The 22,126-nt window shown below is 41.7% G+C and overlaps 2 protein-coding genes across 2 annotated transcripts; both read left to right on the top strand.

Annotated features, from left to right (window-relative positions):
• The first annotated feature begins 13,140 nt into the window (after positions 1-13,140).
• Positions 13,141-16,559, top strand: LOC122332401. Its single transcript, XM_043229710.1, has 6 exons — positions 13,141-13,216; positions 13,300-13,614; positions 13,698-14,021; positions 14,183-14,269; positions 16,276-16,346; positions 16,458-16,559. The coding sequence occupies exons 1-6, from the start codon at positions 13,156-13,158 to the stop codon at positions 16,557-16,559; spliced, it is 960 nt and encodes a 319-aa protein (XP_043085645.1). The 5' UTR covers positions 13,141-13,155.
• Positions 16,560-19,573: 3,014 nt separating this feature from the next.
• LOC122330440 lies at positions 19,574-20,479 on the top strand. Its single transcript, XM_043227434.1, has 3 exons — positions 19,574-19,647; positions 19,731-20,045; positions 20,142-20,479. Exons 1-3 carry the CDS (start codon positions 19,587-19,589, stop codon positions 20,477-20,479), a joined length of 714 nt encoding a protein of 237 aa, XP_043083369.1. The 5' UTR covers positions 19,574-19,586.
• Positions 20,480-22,126: the final 1,647 nt, after the last annotated feature.

Genomic DNA, 22,126 nt, shown 5'->3' with positions numbered 1-22,126 from the left:
ATCAGCACCCACATGAGATTATGTTCATCAGAGACCAGAACACCTAGATGCGCATAACTCACAGAATAAAATAATATTAAAACAAACTCGACAGATCACCAGATCCTGGGTAGGTTTTTTATAATTGTATGGTAAATGTAAAAAGGGCAAATTCTTAATTTAAACTCTTATGATGACTGAAGAGTGTATTATTTGTGTTTTAGTCTCTTTATCATCCTCACAGACTGAGATCTGTCACTCTGTGACTGCTGTCAGCTGTATTCATATTCATATACTAGAGACTCTTGTGACTGGATCAGTTCTGAGAGAATTGAGGTGTTCTGGGTGAATCAGGCTGGTGTTAAACTGAAGAGATCAGACTCCAGAGATCAGATATTATTCTCATCAGATCACTGTATCATCAGACTGACTACATCTCAACAGAGAGTGGAGATGTGAAGTTACTCACAGAGATCAAGTCAAGACCTCAGTCACATACACTGTCAGGAGATCAGGTGAGAAAACAAGCTCATGATCAGTTTTAGATCCTCATTATATCAGTAACACTTAAGAATGCTGACTTCTTTTATGCATTAGAGAAATCTAGTACTCAAAACTACTGCTCAGCCAAAAACAACAAAATTAAACAATATAATTAAAGTAGAACAAACTGAGAAACAAAAGCTTCTCTCAGTCTCAGAGAAACTTAAAGACCTGCTGAAAACAAATGGACTACAGTCGAGTTTAACAGAACTGATGTAGTGCTGTTGTAAAGTACTGACTAATGAAGGGATTTAAACTTTATCATTTTTGTTTGCATTGTAACTCATGCAAAATAAAGATCAGTGTCACAAACACACCCGCCAGATCACCGTCTCCCACGCCAATCACCCCCTCATCATCTCCTGAATTCTAGCCACCTGTTCACCACACCTGTTCGTAATTAACTCACCCCATATATACACCGAAAGCCCAGTCGTTCTTCGGCTGGGATTGAAGTTACTACCACAAGCTTCAGTCTGCGCTCTCACAAACGATCTTCCTGAGGAATACCCCTTCTAATACGGACTTCCTGCACTTGAGTATTCATGTTGTGTTTACTTAGTTTTGAGCTGATGTTTGCTCGGCGTTACGCCACTCCTAAGTTTAATTAAACAGTTCAAGTGTTCTCCTGTCTGCCTGCCTCATCTCTCCTCAAACCTCTGTATTCTGCCGGGGTTTACAGCCGACGCTTCGCCAACAAATGGCGATTCATGACGATACTGTGGGACTAGAAACCTTCATTAACAAAACGATTTGTCTTTCCCAACACCTCAATGCCTGTATTGAGGCCCGTCAACCACCAGAGCTACCTACTTCACCATCACAGAATCCATCCGACGAACCCATGATCACGGACACCTACCATCTCACTCCCTCCGAACGCACCCGCCGACTTGCTGCCAACCTGTGCCTGTACTGTGGACGACCGAATCACCGCCTCAACACCTGTCCTGTCTGGCCCCCGCGCCCGGCGGTGAGTACGATTCGCTTTACTCCCCAAGTAACCAATCTGCCACATATATCTGGTCAATTGATCCATGCCATCCGCCTCTTCCCTGTATATATCCTCGTGGACTCCGGCGCTGCCGGAAACTTCATCTCCTCCAAGACCCTCCGCAGATACCAGATTCCCTCTCGCTCTAATGACACTACCTACCGCATCAGCACCATCCAGGGAACCCCGCTGGGCCGGGGCCGCATACACCACACCACACCACCGCTCACCCTTCAGATCGGTCTGCTTCACTTGGAGGAACTCCAACTCCTCGTCCTGGAGGACGCAGTGGTGGATGTCGTGCTCGGGAGACCCTGGTTGGAGCAACACCAGCCTGACATCCTATGGAGATCCGGTGAAATCCTAAAATGGAGTGCTTCCTGTTTCCAACACTGTTTGAGAAATCTACCCCTACCTGTTTCTAATTCTTCTTCCATGCCTGTAGGATCCACTTCAGTGGAAAGTCCGGAGCCCGAGCACGACACCCCAATTCCCGAACCGTACCAGAATTTCCAGGATGTGTTCAGCAAGTCGGCGGCCACTCACCTTCCTCCACACCGGCCATGGGATTGCGCCATCGACCTGCTGCCAGGTGCCAAGATTCCCAAAGGTCACGTATACCCCTTATCGGTTCCGGAGAGGGCGGCGATGGAGGAGGCCCTCCAGCAAGGTTTCATTCGCCCATCTACCTCGCCAGCCGCATCCAGCTTCTTCTTCGTGGCGAAGAAAGACGGTGGTCTCCGACCCTGCATCGACTACCGAGCCCTCAATTCCCAAACCCAAAAATTCGCCTATCCACTTCCTCTCATCCCTGCCGCTTTGGAGAACCTTCGTGGGGCCACCGTCTTCACGAAACTCGACCTCCGAAGCGCCTACAATCTTATTCGTATCCGCAGGGGTGACGAGTGGAAAACCGCATTCATCACTCCCTCCGGACACTACGAGTATCTTGTTATGCCGTATGGCCTCGCTAACAGTCCCTCAGTGTTCCAGGACTTCATGAATGAGATCTTCCGAGACATGCTCAACCGATTCCTCATCATCTATATTGACGACATCCTCATTTACTCCCCCAATCTGCCAACTCATCACTCACACGTACGTCAAGTCCTAACTCGCCTGAGATATCACCACCTATACCTCAAACTGGAGAAATGCCGCTTCCACCAATCTTCCGTTCACTTCCTGGGCTACATCGTCACCCCTGCGGGCCTCAAGATGGATCACCAGAAGATCCGGGCAGTGCAGGAGTGGCCAAAACCTAATTCTATAAAGGAAGTACAACGACGTGGGCAACAGGGAACTCCTCGCCATCAAGCTCGCCCTGGAGGAATGGCGGCACTGGCTGGAAGGATCCCAGTTCCCTTTCGAAGTTATCACGGATCACAAGAACCTGCAATACCTCAGAAAAGCTAAACGCCTGAACCCCCGACAAGCCCGTTGGTCGTTATTCTTCACACAATTCAATTTCACCATCTCCTACCAACCTGGTTCCAAGAACGGCAAAGCCGACGCACTATCCCGTATCCACCAACCTGATCAGGTACCCGACTCACCCAAACCCATTCTTCCTCCTCATGTCTTTGCCGCTCCTATAGTGTGGGAACTGGAGGACCAGATCCGTGCCGCCAGCCGCGAGGAGCCCGCTCCGCCGGGAGGTCCGGAGGGCCGCCAATATGTTCCATCTTGCTTTCGCCTCGCCCTCCTGGACTCCGCACACACCTCTCCGGGAACCGGGCATCCTGGCAGGTACCGAACCCTCTCCATTCTCTCCCAAAGGTTCTGGTGGCCGCGGATGGCACAAGACGTTACTCGGTATGTTCGCTCCTGCCCAGTTTGTGCTGTGACCTCCACACCTCGTCGGCTCCCGGAGGGCAAGCTCCAACCTCTCCCCATACCCGAGCGGCCCTGGTCCCACATCGGAATTGACTTCGCCACCGACCTGCCTCCCTCTGACGGTCATACCGCAGTATTAATAATAGTAGACCGTTTTTCTAAGATGTGTAAATTTGTACCTTTACCTGGTATTCCCACAGCTCTGGACACCGCTCTGGCCCTTTTCAACCATGTCTTCCGAAACTTCGGACTACCCGAAGACATTGTGTCGGACCGAGGCCCGCAATTCACATCCACGGGTATGGCGAGAGTTCTTCCGTCTACTGGGGGTGACGGTCAGCCTCACCTCCGGGTACCATCCCCAGACCAACGGCCAGACGGAACGCAAGGTCCAGGAGCTTGCCCGCTACCTACGCGCTTACTGCCACCAGAATCAGAACAGCTGGAACCAGTACCTGCCCTGGGCCGAGTATGCCCAGAACTCGCTCCGCCAGACCACCACCGGGCTCACCTCATTCCAATGCGTGCTGGGCTACCAACCTCCTCTGTTCCCCTGGTCGGGTGAGCCCTCTTCGGTTCCGGCGGTGGACTACTGGTTCCGGGAGAGCGAGAGGGTATGGGACTCAGCCCATGTCCAACTCCAACAGGCAGTGCGACATCATCAACACCAAGCGGATCATCTAGTGGATCATCTACCCCCATCTACCAGCCGGGAGAATTGGTCTGGCTCTCCACCCGGGACATCCGCCTTCGCCTGCCCTGTAAAAAGCTGAGTCCCCAGTACATCGGTCCTTTTCCCGTGGTCCGGCAAATCACTTCTGTCACCTACCAGCTCCAACTACCTTCCTTCAATACTCCTGCATACTCTAATCCTGTTCTTCCTTCCATGCCTTTCACTCCTGAAGTAAATACACTAATCCTGTTCTTCCGCCCCTCCTAGTTGACTGGGAATTTCGGTCCAAAGCCCCATCTTGGAACACAGGTGTGCCCACAAACACACCCGCCAGATCACCGAGGGGGTCTCCCACGCCGCCAATCACCGTCCCGCCAATCACCCGCTCATCATCTCCTGAATTCTAGCCACCTGTTCACCACACCTGTTTGTAATCAACTCACCCCATATATACACCGAAAGCCCAGTCGTTCTTCGGCTGGGATTGAAGTTACTACCACAAGCTTCTGTCTGCGCTCTCACAAACAATCTTCCTGAGGAATACCCCTTCTAATACGGACTTCCCGCACTTGAGTATTCATGTTGTGTTTACTTTGTTTTGAGCTGATGTTTGCTCGGCGTTACACCACTCCTAAGTTTAATTAAACAGTTCAAGTGTTCTCCTGTCTGCCTGCCTCATCTCTCCTCAAACCGTGACAATCAGTTTAAATATGATTGTCATATTCTACAGTTTGATTCATCTGAACTAACATTCATCTTTACAGCTCGAGTTGAAACAACGACAGCAGTTCATTTCACAACAACAGCAGAAATTCACAAGGTACGGCCACAAAACAAACTTTCCCTGTTATGAGTTTTACTCAATTTAACAAATTCTTGTAATCACCTTATTTAATAATATTTTTGAGGAAAGGAAAAGACCTGTTTGTGTTTAATGGTCTGTCAGTCACTACAAGTTATGTTGTGATGGCAGACTGGGGTCTTGCTCGGAGCTGATTTGCTGATTGAGAGAAAACGGCAATGAAATTTGGCAAGTGGTTAACTCATCCTGAGCCACTCCCGTCAGACGAGTATATTAGTCGACACATGCAACCACTCATCTACATTTTTGCTTTGGAGTCTAGTGATACATGCTTGCTTTACTAGACGCATTCACAACAAAGAGAGCCGGAAGAAGAAGCTGTTTGTGTGACGAACGACACAGTACCTGTTTATTCAGCGATTCTCCTGGATATTTCACAAGAGAGCAATTACTGAACACTGTTGGTTTGCTTCTTTTTAAAGATGACGTTCCAGCTGTGTCCTCTTGGGTGTGGTCGTTACCTGTCCTCCACGATGGCCACGAACTCTGTTTGCAGTGTCTCCTGAACAAGTTTCACCCTACTTCCTTTCTTATCAGTACATGAGTGCTTGAGGAGTTGTCAAAAAGTCGTGTACGGCCCCTTTCTCAGCTAGAAACCACTTATTTGCCTTCTCTATCCTCACCCCCCTCAACGGCAGGGCGGCCAAGGGGTATGTGGACATTTCCCAGGTGGAGAGGGCAGCTGCAGTCCACTTGTGCCTGCATAAAGAAGGATTTTTAATAGTCTTTCTTTTTTAGCTTTAAATACCACATGTTGCTGCCTTTACTTACTATTTTTTAATTGCTATTATTTTACATTACTGTGCCATACATTTAAAAGAAATATATTTTTATGTTATAGTAGTTTCATTATAAGTAGTGTGACGAGCGTCCCGAACCACCATCAGCGTCGCCCCGGAAAACCAACGAGGAGAACCTGGCCACACTCGTCACAGGCTGATCGGACCCAGCTGCTCCCCATTACCAGCGTGGCATAAGAAGGCCACACAACACACCACGTATGAGCACTTGCCTCCATGAATGCCGAGAATAATTACTCTTCTCTTGTTCCCCATAGAGAGCAGCGTATAACCAGTCAGCCTGCATGTCACAGCACGGATCCACTGCACCAGGAGGAACTCACGAAAGAGCACCTCAGCACCAACCCACACCGGGAGTTTCACCTGCACTCGTATTTCAACCACTTTTTGTGCAATAAATCCACCCTCCGGGTCTTTTGTTTTGAACCCCCTTGCCGTGTGTTTCTTCACCCTGTCACACTGGTGGAGAATGCGGGCAATTGTGTGAAGAAACACCGGCCAGTAAACTTGCCTTCACCCCCTGTTTTTTTTCTCTCTCTTGTCTCCCATTTAGTTCCCCCGCGTGGCGTAGTGCTCCTCCCCCATAATGGAAGAACTGCTACCGCGGCTCACAGAGGTCAGGGTCCGTCAGCAACAAATAGTTGAGCACCTGGCGACCCGACAGAGCGAAGCAGAGCAGGAGCTCCTCGCCTTACGGTCCGCCGACGCCCAACAAATACCGCTGTCAGACCCCCGCGCCCAAGCCACCAAACTATTACCCAAAATGTCAGCCCACGACAACCCTGAGGCTTTCCTACAGATGTTTCAGATGACTTCCTATATTGCTGTTTTTGGGTCCTGCTCGATTGCTCGATTGCTCCTGTCTGCTGAGAGGTTGGTTTGTTTGTAGCTGCGTGTAGCTTCGCTTCGCTTTTCAATTTATCACCTCTTCTCTAGCGATCAAATATAATTTAACTGTGTACATATCGTTGATACTATTAAATTAATCTAACTAATTAGACTGCTGTTAGTTCGTTCGCTTTAATTTAAAACTCGGCGGTGAGTTAGTACTCGTTAGCCGATTCACTTTTGCTCCCACCCGCATTTTCGTGCCTATTGTGGGGTTTTTTTTTCCGCTCCTGTTCATTTGTTCCTCGCGCTTATTCGCTCCTCTTTCACAAGCTCATCAAAACAAGAGTGGTAAGTGAATCCTTACGGTGAGTAAATGGCTTCTCCCTGCATCGTCACTTGCACCGTCTGTCACATGTATAGTTTATCCTTCTCTGTTAGCGATCAGGGATTCATTTTATGCTCTGGTCAGTTTCTGGGGCAGACCTGACCTGTTGAAAAGAGATGGTCTTCATCCCTCCTGGGGTGGTGCGGCTCTTCTATCTAGAAATATGGCATATGGTCTTATAGCTCCAACATGACCTACTAGTGCCCAGGTCAGGAAGCAGACAGACCGGCTAAACCGACCGTCTGCTAGCTGCCTCACGTCACAGAAGGCAGTTAATTCTCAGCACATAGAGACTCTTTCACCTAGATATCACACTATAGAGACTGTGTCTGTTCCCCAAATTAGAATATGCAGAGAACGTCCAAACCTAATCAAAAGCAATCATTTAATTAATGTCCAACAAATGAAAACTACCTATAATTCAAATAAGCAAACGATGAAACTTGGCTCGCTAAATATTAGATCACTTTCCACAAAAGCACTTTATGTATATGATTTGATCAATGATCAGAAGCTAGATTTGCTTTGTTTGACAGAAACCTGGCTAAAACCAGATGATTATATTACGCTAAATAATTCTACCCCCCAAAATTATTTCTATAAAAATGAGCCACGTTTAAAAGGTAAAGGGGGAGGTGTTGCTACAATTTATAACAATATTCTTAGTACTTCTCAGAGGGCAGGCTTTAAGTATAACTCATTTGAAGTTTTGGTGCTGCATATAACATTATCTACAGAATCATGTGCTAGTGATAAATCATGTTTGTACTGGCTACTGTATACAGGCCACCAGGGCACAGCACAGATTTCATTAAAGAATTTGCTGATTTTCTAACTGAGTTAGTACTGGCCGCAGATAAAGTCTTAATTGTTGGCGATTTTAATATCCATGTTGATAATGAAAAAGACTCATTAGGATCAGCTTTCTTAGACATTTTGAACTCCGTTGGGGTTAGACAACACGTCTCTGGACCTACTCATTGTCAAAATCATACTCTAGATCTAATACTCTCACATGGAATGGATGTTAAAATGGTTGAAGTACTGCAGCAAAGTGATGACATTTCAGATCACTATCTAGTCTTGTGTGAACTCTGTATAGTTAAACCTGTAAACTTTGCATCTTATTACAAGTATGGTAGAACCATCACTTCCACCACAAAAGAAAGCTTTCTAAATAACCTTGCTGACTTATCTCAATTCCTTAGCTCATCCAATACGACGCAAAAACTTGATGATATAACAGAAACTATGCACTCTCTTTTTTCTAGCACTTTAGATACAGTTGCTCCTTTGCACTTAAAAAAGATAAAAGAAAACAATCTGACTCCATGGTATAATGACAACACACGCACCCTAAAGAGAGCAGCCCGGAAAATGGAGCGCAGGTGGAGAAAAACCAAATTAGAAGTATTTCGTATTGCCTGGCGGGAGAGTATGCTGTCATACAGAAAAGCATTAAAAATTGCAACATCGATTATTTTTCATTCCTTTTAGAAGAAAACAAACACAACCCCCGGTATTTATTCAGTACAGTGACTAAATTAACAAAAAATAAAGCATCAACAGGTGCTAATATTCCCCAAGAGTATAGCTGCAATGAGTTCATGAATTTCTTTACTTCTACGATTGATACCATCAGAGATAAAATTGTAACTATGCAGCCGTCAACTACAGTTTCACATCAGATAGTGAGCTTTAGATCCCCTAAGGAAAAATTACACTCTTTCTCTATTATAGTAGAAGAAGACTTGTACAAACTTGTTAAATCATCTAAACCAGCAACATGTATGTTAGACCCTGTTCCATCTAAACTATTAAAAGATCTGCTTCCAGAAGTCATAGATCCTATTTTGAACATTATTAATTCATCATTGTCATTAGGATATGTTCCCAAAACCTTTAAACTGGCTGTAGTTAAACCTCTCATTAAGAAACCACATCTTGATCCCAAAGACTTAGTAAATTACAGACCAATCTCTAATCTCCTTTTCTGTCAAAGATACTAGAAAAGGTAGTATCCTCACAACTGTATTCCTTTTTAGATTTGCTGGAACCGGGAACACTACTCCTACAGTACGATGTACTTGTGACATCGTAAAAAGAATGGCATCTATGCTAATATTAGTCCTGTCTCTTTCTCAATCTGTTTTCACAGTTTGTATCCAGACAAGATGGTCGATCAGCACCCAGAGATTATGTTCATCAGAGACCAGAACACCTAGATGCGCCCCGTGGACCAATCACCAGATCCTGATGCACGCACACGCACACACTAAGTCATTTACACTACCTGACACAGCTGCGTTTAAAATTGAAGTGGAAGTTAAGTGCTGGGCGTCCAGTCAGAGGAGAACTGACCCCAACTGAGTCTGGTTTCTCCCAAGGTTTTTTTTTCTCCATTCTATATGCATGGGGTTTTGTTTCCTTGCCGCTGTCGCCTCTGGCTTGCTTGGTTGGGGACACTTAACTTCTAGTGACTATCGTTGAATTGACTACAGAGACCGTCTCTGCATTTAATAAGAAATTGGTCACTCTCGTCATTATACATCCCTGTCATTATTCATCCCTGTCATTATACTGTACAGTGCTTTGATGCAACCTGTGTTGTTAAAAGCGCTATATAAATAAAAATGATTGATTGATTGATTGATGTTTGAGATGACGGCCAATACAGAAGGATGGCACCCTGATGAGTGGGCACGAGTGCTGGCCCCCTTTTTAACCGGTGAAGCCCAGCGGGCTTACTTTTCTCTCTCTCGCGAAGCCGCGGAAAGCTATCCGGATGTGCAAAGAGAGATCCTTGCGCGGCTGATATGGGAGAAAGTCCAAGCCGCGCAAGGATCTCTCTTCGCACATCCGGATAGCTTTCCGCAGTTCCACAGCTGGGAACACAACCCTCGTCTCCCAACCTGAGCACAAGATGCGGAGCTCTCGCGCCTCGCGCAACATTGGCTATTAGACGGAACCCCGTCGGCAAGTCAGGTGGCGGAACGGGTCGTCGTGGACCGGTTCCTGCGAGCTCTCCCTCGCTCACACCTACAGGCCATAAGGATGAGGAACCATGCAACGGCCATAGAGTTCGTTGAGGCAGTGGAGCTGGCGGACGCTGCCCAACATCGGGAGCCGGGGGAGTGAGCCCCGCCTTTTCCCCGGAGGGTGGTCCTCTGTGAACAAGAGCAAAATCACAAATCAGACAAATAATTATTCATAAAACACACATTATATAATTGACTCCTAATGGTTTTGTTCAGGCTTTCACAGTTTTTTTTTTACATGTTCTATTTCAAGCTTGTGGTTATTGGTTATTCTGCTCAGTTTGTCACATTTTTGTAACTATATGCATTTGTCTTTATTATTAATTCAGGCTTTCTCACTAAATCATCTAGGGCCGTTGTTCAGGAGTAATCTGGTCAGATTTGATCAAATCTTAAAAAATATATCTGTTGTTCAATAAAAAAAATACAGTTTTGATTTAGGGTCAAATCATTAGTATGTGTTCAAAACTAAGATTGAGATTACTTTTATCCAAAAATCCAGATTACGTAGATTCCATCAGAACTGTGCATTTCAGTAACAGAAATGAAGTAAACCTCTAAAACTGATCATCACAGCATGTCTTTAGTTTGGAGTCATCAAACTGGAGGGCTGGTGTCCTGCAGAGTTTAGTTTCATTTGTACCTCAAATCACCTGCCTGGAAGATCTACCTAGTAAGATCTTGTTGAGCTGCTTCAGGTGTGTTTGATTAGGATTGAAGCTGAACTCTGCTGAACTCCAGCCCTTCAGGATCGTTTCTGGTGCTGCTTTAGGGCCTCTAGTAATCCAGAAATAGTAATGTGAGTTCTGAATCACTGTCATGAAATCCATTTTTGAAAACCAGCAGAAACCTGAACCTGGATAGATAATTTCAAAATTCATAGAATTCTGATCTAGACTTGTTTTCTGAACAACTGAGCGGTTAATTAAGTGTCAGCTTGCACTAATTATGGTAATAAGATGAGGGTTTATATGACAGCAATGATAATTTAGTGTTTCACCTAGTCGACTGTTTTGTGTTTGTAATGTGTTTTATTTGTCAATAATAAAAAAATTTCAAACATGTATGTATGGTGAAATACATTTTCTAGCATGTCAAGATAAATCTTTTCATTACTGGATCTGTCGGTTTCTCTGAGAATCAGTTGATTAATAAACGTGTTTGAGTTCACTCTCTCTGTGTGAGTGGACTGATGGAGTGAACAGTGATTTCATTTCAATGTGGGGCTCTGGGGTCATAGCTGGTTCCTGTAGGTCCTGTTTGAAACTCTGTAAATCACACAGAACAGAACAGAACAGAGAGAAATCTAGTCTAAAAAATCAGTCTAAAAAAAGATACATTAATTGTTCAAAGATAGGCCTTGCCAGAGCATTGGTTTAAATTTTTGATTAAAATTTACAAGGGCACATACATTTTACAAGAAAAATGAAGATATTTATAATGAACACTACAGTATTCCATTAAAAAATAAGACTTGTAAATTTTTTGATTTCATGATTTCATTTAAGACATATCCCACAGTCTTTTACTCGCAATATACTCTCAAAGACAAGTATTATATTGGAGCAAAAAAATAAAAATACAGAAGTCTGGAGAGAAGTATACACAAACACCAAAAGATGCAAAGATTAAAAGCAAACTGATTTCTTAGTCTGACATAAATAGATATTACCCTTTTTTATGAACCTTCTTATACAGTTAATATCAGTATTTTTGAATAGCCTAACTAATACTTTTTGCGAACACTGTGATTATATAATTTTTTTTACCAAAAGTTTGAAATGACTTCTAAATAACTGAAAGAAATAGTTTAACATTAAAAGATGCACTGTGCTTCATGATCTGTTTATTAATATAAACATTTCAAAACAAAACCCCCTCTTTCACACATTCAGGAGGTGTTGACATGACTTAGTTTTCAACTAAAATTATGTTCTTTTTTATGGCTGTTCATTCACAGAATAATCCAAACAAAAGTGCAGTTTGTCTGTATGCAAGGCACTGAAGCCCCAGCTGATTTTCTATCTTTGAATATTTGGTTTGCTTATTTATTTCTAACATTTACTCTGGTGGTTTTTCAGTATTGTGTCTTGGACTACCTTGCTTTTATATTTATGTTTTCATTAGTTTAAACTTAGGTTTAATTTCATTTGCTTTAAGTAACAGACAGTTTGTCTCAAGATTGTTCACTGAACTTGTGCTTTCAATAAATATCTGACTCACTGACTCCGTTTCATTTTCTGGGAACTTTAATAGACTATGTGCTGAAAATAACTGTGTGATGTGATGATATGAATATATTTAGAGTTCTACAAAAGTCCAGTGTGTGGAAAAAAAAGGTTTTCAGTGAAATTCAAAATGTTTCAAAACAAGTTTGAATACACAGAGAAGTTGTTACATATAACCAAGAGCAGTTTTATTTCATTTTATTTTGTTCAGTATCTTTTTTTACTCCGTGTCAATGGACTTCCATTCACTCATCACATTGACTGTTGTATTTCACTCCGGATTTTAATTCCCATCACCCACTGAACTGATGACACACACCTGATTGCACTCATCACACATTATTATTTATAAAAATAACAAACAGTTACGTAAGGAGCGAAATCAAAAACCTGCCATGCAATAAGACTAATCTGAGAAGGGATATCCAAAGGAACAAAAGGACGTCAATAAGAGAATAAACAACACCCCTGTTTTTGGTCATCTCTCCCTGTGAAAAATATTTACAGCATCTTGTGTTTCAGAGTGACTCCACTGATTTCATGAGATTACTACGATTCTCTGTGTCTTAAACTCAGTTTTTAGAGGTGTGATATATATAAATGATGATTATTTTAGCAGCCATATTTATCAATGTACAGATGTAGAAAGCCAGTTAAATAAAGAAAAGAAACTGCTGTGATTGTGTATGAATTCACAGCCTTCAGTTCAAACTGGTTTCAGAGATGATCTCAGATCTTTGTGTGTTAAACCAGTGCGGTCAAACTGTTTAGCTGACTCTGGCAGAAGTGTATCATTAATAATTTTATATTAATTTAACAACATGTTGGAAACTGATACAATAAAGAAGTGAAACAGTAATGTAAAGAATAGCTTATAGATTGTGTTCAAAGCGAATGTGTGTCAGATCAGAGGAAGCGAAAAAACACAGGAAGAGCTGAAAGTATTTAAAGAAAGAGTTGAAGAGGAAGACGGTCAGAAAGAGAAGATGTCTGATAAGTGTGATCTGTGTCTGCTGGGACTCATCTTTCTCTCTTCACTTCTCACAGGTAAAGAAATCTTCTGTTTCTTATTCTTTATGTTCTCATTTATTAATATATAATATAATGATGAGTCAGATGTTGTGTTTCAGGTATCAGTGGAGTGGATGATCATGTGTTCATCAGTTCTGGTGAAAATGTCCGTCTGACCTGTAATAATGCTCTTCATGACTGTAGATCAACTACATGGATCTATTATAACAGACATTCAGCAACAGTTGAACTGATCGCTTTAGGGATAAAGAAGAAAGACACAAAGAAACATGAGAGACTGAGTCTGGGGTCTGACTGCTCTCTGAACATCAAGAACATCACAGAAGAAGATTATGGACTTTACACCTGCAGACAATATGTGAATGGACAACAACATGGAGCTGACACTCATGTTTATCTGCATGTTCTTCAGGGTAAGTTTATGATTACATGATGATTTAAAATTCTTAATTTAAACTTTCACGATGACTGAAGAGTGTGTTATTTTATGTTTCAGTTTCTTCATCATCTTCATCATCCTCACAGACTGAGATCAGTGCAGACTCTGTGACTCTCTTCTGTCAGCTGTATTTATATTCCTATACTAGAGACTCTTGTGATTGGATCAGTTCTGAGAGAATTGAGGTGTTCTGGGTGAATCAGGCTGGTGTTAAACTGAAGAGATCAGACTCCAGAGATCAGATATTATTCTCATCAGATCACTGTATCATCAGTCTGAATACAACACTCCTGAATGAAGATCTCAACAGAGAGTGGAGATGTGAAGTTACTCACAGAGATCAAGTCAAGACCTCAGTCACATACACTGTCAGGAGATCAGGTGAGAAAACAAGCTCAATGATCAGTTACTGAAGAGTCGCTGTTAGATTCACTAATATAATGATTGTGTGAATGTGTATTAGCTGATTAAAATATGATGATATAATATGATATGTGATATTCCACAGTGTAATTCATCTGAACTAACATTCATCTTTACAGCTCGAGCTCATTCAGCGACAGCAGTGACTCCAGTCCACATCACAACCTCTCAGGATCCACCAACTACAAACACATACACAACTAAAGGTACAGCATCAATGTGTCTCTCTCAGAGACTCGTTTCTTCTGACAGAATATAGATATAATTAATTATTCTCTGAAGACATTAAGAGATGAAGTTCTAAGAATCACTGTTTTTCAAGAGTTACGGATCATCTCAAGATTGAAATCATTTTGTGATCTAGAGAAAGTCTTTTATGCCTTTATCACCTCTTGTCTTGATTATTGTAAGTCGTTATATTTGAGTCTTCCTCAGTCATCATTTGCATGTCTACAGATGATTTAAAATGACTAGGGCCAAGAAAACTGATCACATTACCCCGATCTTAGCCTCACTTTATTTGCTTCCATTCGGTTCAGAGCTCAAGATTCTGTTGTTTGTTTTTAAAACTCTTAATAGTTAAGCCCCATTGTATCTAAAAAGCCTTCTTACTACTTGTTCATCCTGTAGATTTTTAAAATGAAGCTGAAATGTATTTTTTCCCAAGCATTTGAATTTTTGATCTTATTGTCATTTGTATCTATTTAGCCGTTTTTAATATTTCTGCTTGTTATGTCTCTTTTGACTTTTGTTTAGCACTTTGGACAGCTTTGCTCTGTTAAATGTGCTATATAAATAAACCTCACTAGTTTCTCTCATCTTCAGACGAGTGTGAGGGAAATGTTTTCCACAGATCGTAGTCGTCTTGTAGGAATGTTAGGGGGGAGTAACTTTGTAAGATAAGGCAGAGCTAAATCGTTTAATGATTTCTAAACTTAAAAACTCAATTCTGTAATGAACAGGTGACTAGTGCAGGGATCTCAGGAGGGGTGTAACATGTTTTACATCCCTTCAGAAAAATAGCTTATGTACTACCTTTTGTACAAAAACTTTGACATTTTTGAGATTATTTTGATAAAATATTCAAAAGAACATTGTTTGTTAAAAATACAAATATTGCATCATATGTCATTATTACGTCTTACCAATTTAGCAAATTCTTACTGAATAAACTATTACTAAGGAATTACTTTAATCTGATCTCGTTGTTCCCTGAACAGGGTATGAGATGCTGGCTATTCTTGTACTTTATTCTATTTTAAGTGCTTCCTCCCAACCCAGTGCCTCTGCATGCATTTCTACAAACCTGTAATTATGTACCTTACTGCACTTTTTGTGGCAGTTTTTAAAGTGAAATATAGTTGTGCTAAAACATGTGTTTACTACATGACAGTTGCACCTTTTTATTACGTTGATACAGGCATGCATTGCAGTGTTTTTAGTTTGGTGCTTGAGGTATGCTTTCAGCTGTTCAGAAATATCTAGTGAGTGTTGGATGTTGGAAATACCCCTACACCAAACCTAAATTTACATGACAATGTTAAATACAAAAGTAATGTAAAAATAAATTGACTGATGCAGTCATGCCAGATGTGATTTTTTAACACTTATAACACTCTTACTGAATAATATCTCACTGTGACACGTCACCAACCGCTCAATCAGGAACACACCACACCCATGAACAATCACCCGAATACTAATCACCATCACCTGCACCAGCAATCACCAGCACACTACTTATACTCACATAAATCTACCCGAAGGTAAACTCCAACCGTTACCCATCCCTCGCCAACCCTGGACCCACATAGGAGTCGACTTTTCCACAGACTTTCCTCCATCTCAAGGTTTCACCACTATTCTAGTACTTGTCAGTCGTTTTTCGAAAGCCTGCAAGTTAATTCCATTGAAAGGTCTTACAGCTCTGAAGACTGCAGAAACACTCTTCACCCAGGTATTCCGAAACTTTAGACTCCCCGAAGACATTGTGTCAAACCGAGGACTCCAATTCATTTCCAGGGTTTGGTGAGCCTTTTTCTAGCTCCTGGGAACCTCGGTTTGCCTGTCCTCAGGAAATTACCCGGTACCTTCGGACATACTGCTAACAACACCAAGAGACCTGGAGCTAGTATTTACCGTGGGCTGAGTATGCTCAGAATTTGTTGCGTCAAACCTCCACTGGACTAACTCCCCTTCAATGTATTCTAAGTCATCAACCACCGGTCCGGAGAAGTCTCGGAAGTGCCTGCTGTAAACCACTGGTTCCAAGAGAGCGAGAGGGTGTGGGACTCAGCACATGTCCATCTGCAGCGAGCAGTTCGGAGACATACCTTGGTCTTGAGGAGAGGTCTTTGGTCCCCTGTGAGGAAATCCTAGACTCCATTCTCTTAGAGGAGTTGCATCACCAACACCCTGATTGTCCTGTTCCCAGAGGCCATGGTCATCCCCTTCGCCGCTCTAGGGTGCCTGGAGTCACCCGTGGAGGGGGGGTAGTGTCACAACCACCACATGTTCCCGCAGTCCCTTTCACAATGACGGGTCACCAACTGCTCAATCAGGAACACACCACACCATGAACAATCACACGAATACCAATCACCATCACCTGCACCAGCAATCACCAGCACACTACTTATACTTACCTCAGTCACTTCCTCTTCGGCTGGTATCGAAGTTACATGGACACTCGTATCTGGCTTATCTCCTACGTTCTGCCAATTTCCCTGTGTTTCCATAGAAGTTCAGAGTTCTATGACTCTGTGGATATACCCAAAGCCTTGTTTTGAGGAAAAGTGAATCTTACTTGTTCTGTCTATACTGTGAACCTGAACTTACCTTTGAGCCTTTGTTTGAAGTTACCCATGTTGGACACTACTCACCTGAGTCTTTGTTACACTATGATTTTCAATAAAACTCACTAAACTAACGTTTGCTTCTCCCTTCCATGTACATGTTCCATGTTACAATTAGTAATATAGTGCACACAGGTCTGGTATATTTGATTCATGTGAAGTAAAGCTGACGTATTGATATGTTTTGTTTCTATGTTTGTTATCTTTGAACAGAACTAGCAGACATGATCACAGCTCCAGCAGAAACTGAAGTCAGGAGTACTGCTGAAACATTATTCAGAGGTGCAACAGTTCACTAATACTGAAACAGTCTGTCTGTAGTGCTTTCGGAGGAATTGTGAATTTTTTTTGAAGAATTTAATTGTGTCTATTATCTTTCCTGCAGTGATTGTGATTATTGTAGAGTTGGCAGTGTTTGCTGCTCCTACTGTGATTCTTCTTCAGATCATCTGTGAGAGAAGAGCTGGTGAGGTTTGAGATGATTCACATTGATCTGAGATGAAGACGTAGAACCATGCAGTCACACAGCTATGGAGTTAATATAAATATATAAGGTCATTTTGAAATAAAGAAATTACACATACACATGCACTTTGTTTTTTGTATTTTCCTTTTTGGCAATAAGTGCCTGGTTGAAAAAGGAGCACAAGGTCAGTTGCTCATATGTATTTAAAGGTTGTTTATTTAAGCTTTAAGATAGGTGCCAATAATTTCCTTTCATTTTTGAGTCAATGCAAATTCTCTGACAACCCTTTATCAACCCGAGTTTCAGAAAACCTGATGTAATATAATGTGTAATACAACAATTAATGTTGTTAATTACAATAAACGGAATATATTGTTCTACCTTTGCATTATTACATCATTGTGGTACAAGATTATACTGTTTAAATCTATTTGATAAGTGAGTTTAAAAGTAGTCTGTTTACGTTACCTAAAATGTGTAATGTAATGGATTATGTTGTTGACTTAGTCATAGTTGACTGAGAAAAGCTGCATGCAACAGCTTACTTGAAGAAGAGGAGCCCCTGAATGTGTGAGAATTCACAGCATCTTCAGTTTAATCCAGGTTCAGCTCTACTGCGGTAAACAACAACTTTAAATGAGAAAACATTTATACAAATATACATTACAAGAGGTCGCTCTGGAAACTCTTTATTTACTTCAAATAGTATTATTTAACTATGTAACTGTGATGGCTTAATGTAAACTGTGCAACATAAAACAAGATGATTAGCCCATGATGATTTAATACAATGTGAATCAATTGTAACAAAAACAGTTTTGGTTTAAACATTCTTCCTTCGTGTTTTGCCACAAAGGAAATGATACAGGTTTGAAACGTTAATGAAGAAATGACGAATTCTTATTTCTCAGTGAATTTTCCATTAGTTTGGACTTTTTTTATGTATGACATGATACTCTAAATAAGTAGGTGTAGGTTAATTAGTTAGTTAGTGGGTCATTTAATCATTCATTAATTTGATTCATTCGCATGGCTGATTCGTTCTGTCTTTATGAATGAATCATTGAATCATTGGTTCACCTGATTCATTCAAATGTGGATTTATTCAGAATCGAATGACTGTATTGTGTGGAGACAGACAATAATTTATATTTCCCAGTCAAAATTAAGCAAAACAAATAATATTGTGTCTAAAATATAACATAAGAATGAGTTCTGATTTATTGAACTGTTGTATAAAATTAATATCACATTTGCACTCATTCTGACAAAAGAAGCACACGTGTGGATTATGGGACTCACTCAATCATATAGCTCATATAGTATCATCTGAAATAAACATGAGACAAGAACTCACACTGGGTATTTTTGCTCCAATCTCTTGGATGTTAGGGTCATAGCTGGATTCTATGGATCATGTTAGTTGTGTGTGAAATGAAAGATGACCTGCAAAGGTCTGGAGCAGGTGTGTCACGTCTGACATTAATTGTTCATAAATCATAGTTAAAACATGTTACTGTCACACCTGTGTCACGTAACACCAGTCCCACAAACCTTATATCCTCTCCTTCTCTTCTGTGTGTGTGTGTGGATGTGACAGTTACCAAATTAAGGTTTAACTGGATTTAAATCAATGAATGAATGTGGTAAAAACTTCATTGATTTGTGAATTCAGATAAAGCAAGCTTTAACTTCAGTTTATTAAAGGGTCTGAACTAATGTCACTGTTAACTGAAAACATGCAGCAGAATCAAGAGGAAGTGTCCTTCACAGCATCTTCAATCTAATCTGGGTTCAGAGATGATCACGGCGGTCAAACACACATCTCTGAACATCAACACTGAGATCACTCTGAAACACTGCTATAATTAATACTCTGTTTTAAGTTATGAAAGTGTAGAACTGCTGTCAATCATCTCCACTCTGAAATAGATGGAAAACATGACTGAAGGAAGTTTGATTTCATAATCTGCACTGCAGCGTGACGATCAGACAGAAATACTGAGATATCAGCGTGGTTTTATTATTACAATATGGCGTTAATTCAACACTCGTCCATCATGCAGTGATATAGAGTTAGTCAGAAGCAGATCGTGTCAGGAATAAACACTCAGTGTGTAGATCAGAGGAAGTGAACGAACACAGGAAGAACTGAAAGTATTTAAAGAAAGAGTTGAAGAGGAAGACGGTCAGAAAGAGAAGATGTCTGATAAGTGTGATCTGTGTCTGCTGGGACTCATCTTTCTCTCTTCACTTCTCACAGGTAAAGACATCTTCTGTTTCTTATCCTTTATGTTTTCATTTATTAATATATAATATAATGATGAGTCAGATGTTGTGTTTCAGGTATCAGTGGAGTGGATGATCATGTGTTCATCAGTTCTGGTGAAAATGTCAGTCTGTCCTGTAATAATGCTCTTCATGACTGTAGATCAACTACATGGATCTATTATAACAGACATTCAGCAGCAGTTGAACTAATCGCTTTAGGAATAAAGAGGAAAGACACAGAGAGACATGAGAGACTGAGTCTGAGGTCTGACTGCTCTCTGAACATCAAGAACATCACAGAAGAAGATTCTGGACTTTACACCTGCAGACAATATGTGAATGGAATAAAACAAGGACCTGATGCTCTTGTTTATCTGCATGTTCTTCAGGGTAAGTTTATGATTATATAATTAATTTAAAAGTAACAAATTCTTTGTTTATTCTCCTATAATTACTGAAAAGTGTGTGGCGTGTGTGTTATTTCAGTTTCTTCATCATCTTCATCATCCTCACAGACTGAGATCAGTGCAGACTCTGTGACTCTCTTCTGTCAGCTGTATTCATTTACTAGAGTCTCTTGTGATTGGATCAGTTCTGAGAGAATTGAGATGTTCTGGGTGAATCAGGCTGGTGTTAAACTGAAGAGATCAGACTCCAGAGATCAGATATTAATCTCATCAGATCACTGTATCATCAGACTGAATACAACACTCCTGAATGAAGATCTCTACAGAGAGTGGAGATGTGAAGTTACTCACAGAGATCAAGTCAAGACCTCAGTCACATACACTGTCTGGAGATCAGGTGAGAAAACAAGCTCATGATCCTTGTGATATTAGTAACACTGAGGAATATTAATATTGATATATTATGTGTCCTTCAAGTCAGACAAAGACTCAGATGCACCTCAGATGCAATCCATTGAATCTTTACAGAAGTGTCTCAAAGGACCCATAATTAAGCGCTCAGCTCAGCATTATCTCAGTGCGTCATGGGTCTCTGTGGGAGAGATGTTTTCAGGTCATCATGAGGTTACACTATCATTGGCTCTCCATGACGTGTCTCTGTGTTGTTTGTAGAGGTATAAAGGTCTGGTCTCAGAGACTTGGGTTAAGATTGTTTGAAGGATGACCTGCTAACATCTCTAACCACAAAAGCTTCTCTCAGTCTGACAGAAGAGAAACTCAAAGACCTGCTGAAAACCTGTGAACCACAGTCGAGTTTAACAGAACAGAAAGTGCTGCTGTAACTAATGAGGGGCTTTAACTTTATAAGTGTAACATATGTAATATAATGATCAGAGTTTATATGTGTGTAGCAACCCCTCTCTTTCTGGTGTAGAAGTTTCTAAGGGACTGCTCTTGGTTCATAAACAAAATGCCTTGTGATGTTGGATTAAGGCCTCCCTCTCTCTGATTATACCTATTATATACGTTATTTCCAGAGGTCTATTTTAATAAGAATTATTAACATTGAACACATTTGCGAGGTACTACAGTCTTTGCATAGAGCCAGTTGCTTCCTGTGTGTTGGGTAACAGGTAATTGGCAGGAAGGACTGTCTGTCGTCACCCAGGAATGTGAGCACTGTTTTTCTCCTCCAGTAAAGTTTTCTGGACGATTAACCCTTGTGGGGCTTCCTCCAACACCCACGGCAGTCAGACTTGGCAGAGCAGTCTTACACCAGGCCCAATATCAGTGTAGCTTTCCCGGGTCCGGTCTTCCCCTGTACTGGGCTAGGTGTTCCATATAGCTGATTTTCCACAGCGATCCTATATGTGTATCTTCCACTGTAAGGTTTCCCCTTGTGAACCTGTGTCTTCCCTTGACAGAGTCTTCTGTCTGTCTCTGCTGCTAGTCCTTCCTCTCCTTCCTGGGATAGGACCTGCCACAGATAAGTTTTATGCTTACAGTCCTATCCTGGGGTCAGTACATTACTAGTTTCCACATGTTACCTGTAGTAACAGGTTGAGGCTGTGGCGTTTTCCATTGGACCCCAGTATGTCATCATCAATCAATCAATCAATCATTTTTATTTATATAGCGCTTTTAACAACACAGGTTGCATCAAAGCACTGTACAGTATAATGACAGGGATATATAGTGACGAGAGTGACCAATTTCTTATTAAATGCAGAGACGGTCTCTGTAGTCAATTCAACGATAGTCACTAGAAGTTAAGTGTCCCCAACCAAGCAAGCCAGAGGCGACAGCGGCAAGGAAACAAAACCCCATGCATATAGAATGAGAAAAAACCTTGGGAGAAACCAGACTCAGTTGGGGTCAGTCTCTCCTCTGACCGGACGCCCAGCACTTAACCTCCAGTTCAATTTTAAACGCAGCTGTGTCAGGTAGTGTAAATGACTTAGTGTGTGCGTGTGTGTGTGTGCATCAGGATCTGGTGATCTGTCGACGGGCGCATCTAGGTGTTCTGGTCTCTGATGAACATAATCTCTGGGTGCTGATCCACCA

The sequence above is a fragment of the Puntigrus tetrazona genome, chromosome 3 (assembly GCF_018831695.1).
Source record: "Puntigrus tetrazona isolate hp1 chromosome 3, ASM1883169v1, whole genome shotgun sequence".
Lineage (NCBI taxonomy): Eukaryota > Metazoa > Chordata > Actinopteri > Cypriniformes > Cyprinidae > Puntigrus > Puntigrus tetrazona.
Note: the sequence above shows the minus strand (reverse complement) of the source record. Positions and strands in the feature narration are given on the sequence as shown.